Source organism: Arachis ipaensis, chromosome B5, assembly GCF_059453495.1.
Source record: "Arachis ipaensis isolate K30076 ecotype BB chromosome B5, ASM5945349v1, whole genome shotgun sequence".
Taxonomy (NCBI): Eukaryota; Viridiplantae; Streptophyta; class Magnoliopsida; order Fabales; family Fabaceae; genus Arachis; species Arachis ipaensis.
Genome location: NC_142440.1, coordinates 116,402,708 through 116,414,242, shown reverse-complemented (window position 1 = coordinate 116,414,242; position 11,535 = coordinate 116,402,708). Strand labels below are relative to the sequence as shown.

Here is an 11,535-nt window from a genome sequence, read left to right as displayed (position 1 = left end):
ATTGTATCCTTGATTAGCTTAGGTTGAAGGAGTGTGTTTCATTTAAGTGTGGGAGAATTTTGGGAAACATTGGCAGTGAATGAAAATGTTTAATTTGGGTATTTCATTGAAAATTTTAGAAAATAGGAACAATCATGTATGAACTAGGATTGCATTCTGTGTTAATTTGGTTGAAATAGGTTAAGTTAGATAAGAAATGAATAAGAAATTCATATGTGATATGAATGATAAATCATACATGAGTGTTTGTGAGAAAGAAATTATGGAAGGTTAGGATTGCATTCTGTGTTAATTTGGTTGACATGGGTTAAGTTGGATACTTAAACTAATCAAGGATTCAATCATTTTAGTCCACTTAGCCATATCTATCCCACCTTAACCCTAACCCCGTTATAACCATATGAAGTCCTCATGATAATTGTATTCATGAATCACTTGTTGTTGATTGTTAGATGAAAAGAAATGCCTTGAAAACATGATTAGAAGATAATTGAGTGATTAAACCCTTAGACACCGAGCGATTAGAGTGCATACACTCCTAGTGAAGGTTTAATTACTCAACTCTATGTTTCCAAACCTCTTATCATGTATTCTTGAAAGTTGCTTCATTTTGATGAGTTGAATCAATTCTTTAGATTTTGCTTGCATTGAATTATCTCTTTGCCTTACCCTATTTGTCTATACTCTTGCTTGGAAATTTGATTGTTTGTTTTCAGCAATTTTATAGGAAACTATAGCATATATATAGATATAGATAGTATATAGTATACTTGCATGCATATAGATATTTGCATCTAATAAGTTGATTACCCCTTTTTTGATCATCCTCCTTGTTGGTTTAGCATGAGGACATGCTATTGTTTAAGTGTGAGAGAATTGATGAGTGCATATTTGACGATATATTTTGACTCAATTTGGATGGATTATAGCACATGAACTCACATTTAAGCACCAAAATAGCATACTTTTGTGTTTTATCCCCAATTTTATCCTAAATATGAAAACATGTGTTTTTGTGCTTGAAATGAGCAATTTAATTCCACTTTTATTCCATTTGATGCCGTGACATATTTGCTGAGTGATTTCAGGCCTTAGAGGTAAGAATGGATAGATAAAAGTGGAAGAAAGCATGTACAAGGGAGAAAACATGAAGAAAACAAGGAAAAGCACACACAGCGAAGTGTGCGTGCGCATAACCACTCGTGCGTGCGCATACGCACAGGTCCCTGCACGTGGTTGCATTAATGAAACACGTGCTTTACGATTTCTGAGGCTTCTTGGCCTATTTTGGAAGGCTTGAATGCTGATTTTGGATGCTATATGAAGGGGAATTCAACACATATGAAGGCATTAGGCTTTAGCACATTTTAGTTTTTAGTTTTTACAAGTTTTTCATAGTATTAGGAGTAGGAGTAGTGTAGAGTAGATTGCTCTCTTAGGGTTTCATTTCTATTTCCATTGTAGCATTTTATAGCATGCTTTGATTTTGGATTTTGCTTCTTTAATTGTAAGTACTCTCAATTTCCTCTTTAATTATATTGCCTTTATTTTCATTTCCTTTGGTTTAAGTTACTTTGTTCATATTTTCAATTTTTAGTTTCTTGAAGTTTTGATTAATAATTTCATATCTTATGCTTTCTCTATGCTTGATTGCTTGTCTCTTGTTGATATTGTTGATAGTTGGTTATAGTTTTTCATTTTACTTTGCAATTTTCCATGTTTTACTTTTATGCACACAAGATGTTTGTGAAAATGCCAACTTTGAGTTTTGAGTAGATTTTCACACCTTGGCTTGGGATTTGAGTTCCTAGGATACTAGAGTCGTAATGTCTGACATTTAGTGGTAATTCTTGGGAAGTTAGTTGACTCTTGTTTCCATTGATGCTAGCCTTTTATCAACTAGTTTGGTAAGTTAGTTAGGACTTATGGATTAAGGTCAATTATACTTGCTTGACTTACTCCTCGATGGTTGGGGTTAACCAAGCGAGATTGACTCATGATAATTACCATAGTTGTGGTTATGACAATGATAGGATTCCTTAGATTCTCATTCCCATGTCAAGGCTCTTTTTGCATTTATAGCATTTTCACTAGTTTTGATCTCATCTTCTCTTTAATTGCATTAATTACAATTTTGATCATCTCTTAGTTCTTTTATTACTTAGTTCTTTTAATATTTCGTTCTTTGATTCAAAACCCCTTTTTGCCTCCACAACCAAAAGCATAACACTTTGATTGTATCCTAGGGAGAACGACTCGAGGTTGAATTACTCTCGATCTCGGTTATTTGGTATTGGATTCAATATTTGATCTTGAGAATTCATTGTCGGTTTGGACTATGCTACCAACGAATTAATGCCTATTTTGATTGATTCCAAACCATGCAAGAATTCTCTTTGTCAGTACGCGTCGATAATGCGTAAGCATGAAAATGGAAAAGCAGCAAGTCTCGTGTACACATGGGTGACGCGCATGCGCAAAATGGCAAAAAAACCAGTTTGACACATATGCATGACTAGGCCAACATTGCCTCAAACGTTCCTTAATGACTTAAGGGGAACATTGGCCAACGGTAGTTACTAATGTCCATGCTAAGCTCAATTCTAGTGGCACCCATGCAAGGTTATGAACATTGGTTAGCTCAAGCCCACGTCAGCATCACTAAGAGCCACTTTCAACTAGCTTCAACAAGGGCCAAAGCCCACATCCAAGACTTCAAGATTGAATGAAGAAAGTGTATAAATAGCATAGAATTTAGGTTAGAAAGGAATTGGCACCTGGGGATCCAGGACTACAAACACTTTGTATTTACTGTAATTCAGCTTTATTTCAGAATGAAATTTACAATTCAATTCTCCATTCCCATAGCTATGAACAGTTAAACCCCATTTCATTGGGTTAGGGAGCTCTGTTGTAATTCAATGGATCAATTATAGTTCTTATTCTTCTTCTTCTTTCCATTCTCTTTGATTTACTTGAAAGCTTTCAATCTTCATCCAATTGGGTAACTGTCTCGGAAGAGAAGTTGTTCATACTTGGATTTCCTTTGAACCTTGGAAGAGGAATGAGGAAATCATGCTAGAAATGCTTTCTCATGTTGGACTAGATTGGGGGTTAGATGGATATAGTGACATATAATCCTACTAATACTTTGATCTAGGAAAATATATGGTATAATCAGTGACCATACTTCAGCTATTTCCATGAGTAATTAGATCAAGGAATTGGGCAATTGTTCAAGCTTAGAGAGATTGAATTGCCAAGAAATTGGGATTCAATCACCTAAGATTGCCAAGAGATCAATGAGTTACATGGATTGAGGAAGAGATGAGAATGAACTTGATCTGGAGAATACAATATCTCCTAAGCCCAATGAACTCCCCATTTCTGATGTTCCCATTCTTTATATTCTGCTATTTACATTTATGCTCATCATTCCCAGTCCCATTTAAATCTCTGCAAGTTTAATTTCCTGCAATTACTTTCTGCAATTTACATTTAGCTCTTTTACCTTCAGTCATTTACATTTCTTGCAATTTACATTTCTCGCCATTTTAATTTCTATAAATCCCAATTCAAATCTGCTCAGTTCAACTAGAACACTCCTCTAATTAAAGTTGCTCAACTAATCAATTCCTATGGGATTTGACCTCACTCTACTGTGAGATTTTACTTGACGACATTCGATATACTTGTCGAAGGAAATTTGTTGAGAGACAGATTTTCGTGCATCACCACCTAGGTCAGTAACTTGTTTTGATAATCTGGCAAGGGAATTTCTCACTAGATTCTCAATTCATAAGGACAAAGTCAAGCATGCTCCAAGTCTCTTAGGGGTTAAACAAAAATTCGGTGTAACTCTTCGAGCTTATACGGAAAGCTTCATCAAAGCTTGCTTGGAGATTCAAAATTTACCCACAGAAGCAGTGATAATGGGTTTGGTTAACAACTTAAGAGAAGGACCATTTTCTCAATCTATATCCAAGTGACATCCGACCTCTCTGTATAAAGTACAAGAATGAAAGGAAAAATACATCAACATGAAGGATAATTTTCGATTTAGAGAGCGAATTTCAAAGCAAAACCTTCCTTATCAAGCTTGGTATAAAGATAAAAAATTAAAGAAAAAGGATGAATACAACTTGGACAAGCCCTGAAGATACCATAATTACACCCCGCTCTGAGTTTCTCTTGTTGACATCTATAGGGAGATTTGCCACATTGAAAAACTCCCACCCCCTTGCCCCATCAAGAACAAGAAAGCTGGAAGTCGAATGGAATACTATGCTTTTCACAAACTACATGGGCATTCTACCAATACTTTCTACGACTTGAAAAATGTGATAGAAAAACTAGTCAGGGAAGGTTGGTTAGAAAGATATCTCACAGAGAGATCAGACAATCCAGGATAATGGAAGAGGGGTGAAGATAAGGGTCGATGAGATCGGCCACTACAAACTCTTGATAGGCACATCTACATGATAGTTGGAGGATTTGCAGGAGGAGGGGTAACCAAGTCTTCTCGTAAAAGGCATCTAAAAGAAGTCTATCAAGTAAGTGAAGAATGTGAAGTTCCCGATTTAACCACAATCTCATTCACCAAAGAAGACACTCAAGGAGTAACCCTAGGGCATGATGATCCTATTGTGATTACAATCATACATGGCAATGAAAATCTCCACAGAACTCTGGTAGATTAGGGGAGCTCGGTTGGCATCTTATTCAAACCCGCTTTTGACAAGCTAGGGCTAGAAGAAAAAGAATTAAGATCCTATCCTGAAAATATTTTTGGGTAAGGAAACATACCCATCTGACCTCTCGACTTCATCTCCTTGCATACCACTTTTGGTAAGGGATTGAAGTCCAGAACTTTGAATATAGACTATGTTGTAGTTAACGTGGAATCAGCCTAAAATGCATTGATAGGTCAGACAACTTTGAACTGACTAGATGTGATCGTTTTCACTCCGTATCTCTATATGAAATTTCCAACTTTAGAGAAAATTGCTACCATAAGAGGAGATCAGAGGTTGGCACAAAAATGCTATAATGAGAGCTTGAATCTACGGGAAAGTATTAAGGGAAAAAAGTCAACACCATTGAACTGGGTGGTGTCTAAACTCGAGAAGAACTATGACCTCAACCTGGTGGAAAGACTGAAAAGGTTCAAATCGAAGATCAAGCAGAGAAAATAACAACCATAAGAGCTAACCTGGACAAAGAATTAAAAACAGTTCTCGTTAAGATCTTACCAGAAAACTCTGACCTCTTTGCTTGGAAAGCCTCTGACATGCCTGGGATACATCCCGACCTCATGAGTCACAAGATCGTTGTCTCTCCCGACTCATGACCTATTCAACAAAGATGACGAAAGCTCGGTCCTGAAAGAGCACAAATTACACAAGAGCAAGTGCAAGCTTTATTGGAAGCCGGATTCATAAGAGAGGTGAAATACCTTTTGTGGCTGGCTAATGTGGTACTCATGAAAAAACATAACAGAAAGTGGAGAATGTGTGTCAATTATACTGACCTCAATAAAGCTTATTCTAAAGACCAATACCAACTTTCCAGCATTGATACCTTGGTGGATTCAGCTTCAGGGTATCGATACTTGTCTTTTATGGATGCATACTTGGGGTACAATCAAATTTCAATGTATAAGTAGGACCAATAAAAGACCTCCTTCATCATCCCAAAGGCCAACTACTGTTATGTAGTAATGCCTTTTGGATTAAAAATGCTGGAGCCACCTATCAATAGCTAATGAATAAGGTGTTTTCATCCCATCTCGATATGTTGATAGAAGTCTACGTTGATGACATGCTTGTCAAAATAAAAGAAGATGCTACCCTCTTGTCTGACTTGTCTGATGTATTCAACACAGTTAGAGAACAAGGGATGAGATTAAATCTCTCAAAATGTATCTTTACATTAGAAGCTAGAAAGTTCTTAGGCTTCATGCTCATCTAAAAAGGCATTGAAGCCAACCTGGATAAATACAAAGCAATTCTCGATATGAAAAGCCTGACATGTCTCAAGGAAGTGCAAAAATTAAATGGAAGGTTAGTAGCCCGATCTAGATTCTTGGCGCGATCAGCCCCGAGGTCTGTATCCCTGTTCTCAATACTTAAGAAAGGATGCCAATTTGAATGGACTCGAGAATGCGAGCAAGCTTTTCAAGACATAAAAAAATTCCTGAGTCAGCCACCAATACTCACCCAACCTGTTTCAGGGAAAGAACTCGTGTTGTATTTAGTAGTTGAAAGTAGGGTCATAGCCTCAGCTTAAGTCCAAGAAGATGAGAATGGGTAGCAACCAAATTATTTTATTAGCAAGGCTCTACAGGGGGCATAATTAAACTATCAGAAAATAGAAAAGTTCACATATGCCCTTGTGCTCACTTCCAAAAGGCTCTGACCTTATTTCCAAACTCATACCATAAAAGTCCTAACTAATCAATACATGAAGCATATCATCCAAAAGATAGACACTACAGGTCGGATGCTACAATGGGCCATAGAACTATCCGAATTCAACTTAAGGTATGAAACTCGGACAACAATAAAATCCCAATACCTTGCCAACTTTGTGGCTAAGTACACCAAAACCCAGGGAAATCCTACAGCCTGGACTTTATATGTGGATGGATCATCCAATAAATCTGGAAGTGGAGCAAGAGTCATCCTAGAGAGTGAAAAAGGAACTCGAATAGAGCTTTCATTAAAATTCAGTTTTTCGGCCAACAATAATCAAGCAAAGTACTAAGCATTACTTACTGGCTTGAAGATAACCAAAGAGGTCGGGACAGTAAGGTTGATCGTGTATAGTGATTCTCAAGTGATGATGACTTGCATCATCTATCTATTTTCTCATGAAAGAATGACCATAGAATGAATAAATTCTCACTAATTTAATGCATTATTGAGAGATATATCATGAATTAGTAGAACACTACTTTGAAATTAGATCTTGCATGTATTTCAGGACAAAAGAGCAACAAAGAGGGTGGAAGAATGCAAGCAAAGCTGGCGTGCCACTGAGCGTGCTGGGCATGGCACACCAAACTAGGAAGATGGGTGCGTCCATGGGTGTGCCCGGGCGTCGCACGCCAGGCCAATCTTCCAGAAAATGAATTTGTGCACCATTAAAGGGCGTGCCACTGGTATTTGCATGGACGTGGCACGCCAAGAATTTTAATATGGGCATGTATGCTGGCGTGCCTGGGCGTGGCATGCCAGGCTTGTTTTCTAGAGAAGTTAGGATGGTGCAGCACTGTGAGCATGCCATGGGTGCTTGAAAGAGCATGGCACGCCATGAACTTGAAACTGGCCTGTCTACAGGCGTGTCTGGGCGTGGCACGTCAGGCCTACAATCCAGAAAGAGATATTGACACAGCATGAGGGGCGTGCCACTGGCATTTTCATAAGCATGGCATCCCAAGGACCTTAAGTGCGCGTGTATGCTGGCATGCCTGGGCATGGCACGCCAGGCTTGTGATCTAGAAAGATGATCCAAGGAATAAGATAATGGGCGTGCCACTGGTGTGCTCGAAGGCTTGACATGCCAAAGACCTCAATATTGGCGTGTCTACTGGCGTGCACTGGCATGGCACGCCAGGATACTTGTCCAGAGGGAAGAATTTGTGCAGCACAATGGGCGTACCACTGACGCTTGCGAAGGCATTGCACGCCAAGATCTTAAAGCTGGCGTGCCTACTGGCCTGTCTGGACGTGGCACGCCAAGCCAACCTTCTAGGAAAGGGAAATGAAGATATCATTGAAGGAGTGCCTGCTGGCGTGCCTGGGCACGGCATGCCAGGCCAAGTATCCAAAGAAGAATCAAGGCTACAACACAATGGGCGTGCCACTGGCGCTTGCAAGGGCATGGCACGCCAAGACCTCAACATGGGTGTGTACGCTGATGTGTCTAGGCACGGCATGCTAGGCTTATTACACAGTAGGCAACCTTGACCCAGCACTATGGGCGTGCCACTGGCGTGCTCGAAGGCGTGGCACGCCCAGCTATCATTATTGGCATGTCCATGGACATCCATGGGTGTGTCACGCCAGGCTTATCTAACAGAAAATGGACAATGAATCACCAAAGAGGGGGTTCCAACCACGTGCTCAGGGTGTGGCACGCCAATGCATCATCATGGGCATGCACTCTCAAGTGGCACGCCACTCAACACGCCTTCACTCAGAGAAAGGAGTCCAATTAGGAGTTAGTTAAGAATTTATAATTTGGCATTTTTTGTAATTTTCATCTTTCAGATAGGAGTAGTATTTAAACCCCTTAGGACATACTGAGTAGAGGACTTTTACTTTTGGATACACGTACACTTTTATGTACTTAACTTCTCTATCTCTTGTACTCTCTCTGAGCTATGAGTAGCTAAACTCCCTCTCATTGGAGGAGGGAGCTCTATTGTACTTGATGGATCAATAGTGATTTAATTTTCTTCTTCTCTTTATCTCTCTTTGATTTACTAGAAAGCATTTTGTTCTTCATTTTAACATTTAATTATCTTGAGAAAGATATTGAATGTAATTGGGTTTTATGAGATCCTTGAAAAAGGAATCATAGAATCATGCTTGAAATCCTTTCTCACAATTGAGTATATCTGAGTTTTGGGATTGGATATGGTAACATTAAATCTACCCAATGTTTGGATCTATGAGATTGTGTGGTATAATTAGGGACCAAGCTTCATATCTTTGCATGAGAAATTAGACCAAAGAATTGGCTATTGATCAAGTGAGAGAGATTGAATCATCAAGGAATTGGGATTTGATCACTCATGATTGCCAAGAGGTTAATGAGTTGCATGATTGAGGAAGAGATGATGAGGTGTTGATCCGGAGAATGCAATACCTCCTAACCCCAATGAATCTTCCCTATTCGAAGGAAATTTTGTAGAGATGCAAAAATTCTATGATCAAGTTTATGGCACCATTACTGGGGATTGATTTTGAATTGACAATGATTAAGTCAATGGGTATCTAGATTAAACAATTTTCTTTATTTTGTTAACCAATTTAATCTCAGTTATTTGTTCTATCTTTACAAGCAATTGATTATTCAAGTGTTCATTGTATATACTGTCATTCTGGTTTGAGCATACTAACTGTTTGATGCTTTGCATCACGCAAGTTTAACCTCACCATCTTTCCATTAAGAGGGTGATCACTTTACTTTGAATCTTGTGTTGCATTGTATATGCCAGGAGGTAGAAGGGGAGAATCAACCTATTTTGATTCTGAGCCAGAAAGGACATTTCTAAGATTAAGAAGAGAGGCAGCAGCAAGAGAAAAAAGGGTAGTTGGAGAAGAAGAGGATTCAGATCAAACCATGGAAGATGTAATGCATAATCACCATGGAGAGGGTGCTGGTAATCATGCTCCACCTGCTAGATGGGTGTTAGGCTCTTTCATCAATCCTAATCCTGGGAATTGCGAGAGCAGTATTCTTACACCTAATGTGCATGCTAACAATTTTGAGCTGAAACCCCAACTGATCACTCTTGTTCAAAACAATTGTCAATTTGGAGTAGGATTTCAAGAAGATCCTAACTAGTATTTGATAACTTTCTTGAGGATATGTGACACAGTTAAAATAAATGGGTCCCTCCAGACACATATAGATTGATTTTATTCCCTTTCTCCCTAAGAGATAAAGTATCTAAATGGTTAGAATCCTTCCCCAAGGAAAGCCTGACTACTTGGGAGGATGTGGTCAATAAGTTTTTGACCAAATTTTGCCCTCCTCAACGGAACATTAAGCTGAGAACAGAGGTGCAGTCCTTTAGGCAAATGGATGGAGAAACACTTTATGAAACTTGGGAGAGGTACAAAGAGCTGACAAGAAGATGCCCCCTGACATGTTCAATGAATGGATCCAGCTTAACATCTTCATTGAAGGCCTCTATCAAGAAGCAAAGAAAACACTAGATCACTCATCAGGGGATTCTCTTAACACAATGAAGACCCCTGAAGAAGCCATAGAGCTCATTGAAATTATGGCAAACAATCAATATTACTATGCTTCAGAGAGGAGCTCCAATCCAAAATGGGAAGTAATGGAACTTGAAGGTGTAGATGCCATACTAGCACAGAACAAGCTGATAACGTAATAACTAGTCACAACCAACTATCCTTAGCTCTACAATCATCCCTTGATAGTGATAGACTTGCTTGGATGGAGACCATACTTGTAAAAATGGCAGAAGAATTAGCAAATTCAAAGATCCAACACGCAAGAGAGATGAAGGACTTTCAAGAAGAAATTAGATCCAACCTGGGAAATCAAGGAGCCTCAATTAAGAAGCTTGAAGAACAAGTTGGATATCTGTTCAAGCAAGCACCCATGCCTACCAACACTTTCCCTAGTGACACCATGACCAATCCAAAAGGAGAATGCAAGGCCATTACATTGAGAAGTGAGAGAAAAGTAAAGGAAGCACCTTTAAGCAATGAATCAAAAGAAAGAGAAGCTGCCAAGGGCCCAAGTAATATAGAGGAGGAAAAGGCACCTGTGCCCACCCCACCAAAGGAGATTTTGAAGCCTTACGTGCCAAAGGCTCCGTACCCATAAAGGCTAAGAAAGGATGGGAAGGACAGTCAATTCTCTAAATTTTTGGAGATATTCAAAAGGCTCAAAATCAATATACCATTTGCTGAAGCATTGGAGCAGATGCCACTTTATGCTAAGTTCCTAAAATAACTCATGACCAAGAAGAGAAACTGGAAAGAAAAAGAAACTGTGGTGCTGACTGAAGAATGTAGCGCCATCATACAAAAGAAACTCCCTCAAAAGATGAAGGACCCTGGGAGCTTCCAAATTCCATGCATCATAGGAGACATCAACATTGAAAAGGCACTGTTTGACTTAGGAGCTAGCATCAACTTAATGTCCTTATCCATGATGAGGAGAATGATGATTGAAGAAGTCAAACCAACAAGAATGGCACTCCAGCTGGCAGACAGAACATTCAAGTTTTCCTATGGAGTAGTAGAAGACTTGTTAGTCAAGATAGGTGACTTCATCTTCCCAGCAGATTTTTTGGTGCTTGACATGAAAGAAGAAGCCAATACATCAATCATACTAGGGAGACCATTCCTAGTAATAGCTGGAGCAATTATTGATGTACAAAAAGGAGAATTAGTTCTCAGACTACATGAGGAGAAGATGGTGTTTAATGTATTCACAGCCATGAGTTACCCAAAGGAACCTCTTGGAGAATGCATGATGGTGGATGCAATTGAGCCATTGGTACAAGGAGTCTTATAAGAAAACAAGCTTGAGGAAGTGATGGAGGAAGATCAACAAGCATGCAGTGGAACTCCAAAAGAGAACATAGACAACCCAATCATGTTAGACAAAAAAAATGAGAAAGAGGAAGCACCCAAGCTGGAATTGAAGACACTACCTCCTGTCCTGAAGTATGCTTACTTGGGGAGCAATGACACTTATCCAGTAATCATCAACTCCGCCTTAAGAAAGGAGCAAGAGAAGGAGATAATTGAGGTGCTAAAA

General features: G+C 39.1%; 1 protein-coding gene across 1 annotated transcript; it reads left to right on the top strand.

Moving 5' to 3' along the window:
• Positions 1-10,962: 10,962 nt before the first annotated feature.
• On the top strand, positions 10,963-11,289 carry LOC148565484 (uncharacterized). Its single transcript, XM_088487170.1, has one exon. The coding sequence runs from the start codon at positions 10,963-10,965 to the stop codon at positions 11,287-11,289; it is 327 nt and encodes a 108-aa protein (XP_088343296.1).
• Positions 11,290-11,535: the final 246 nt, after the last annotated feature.

Coding starts and splice junctions, on each gene's coding strand:
- LOC148565484 (XM_088487170.1), top strand. CDS start 10,963: ATGGCACTCCAGCTGGCAGACAGAACATTCAAGTTTTCCTATGGAGTA.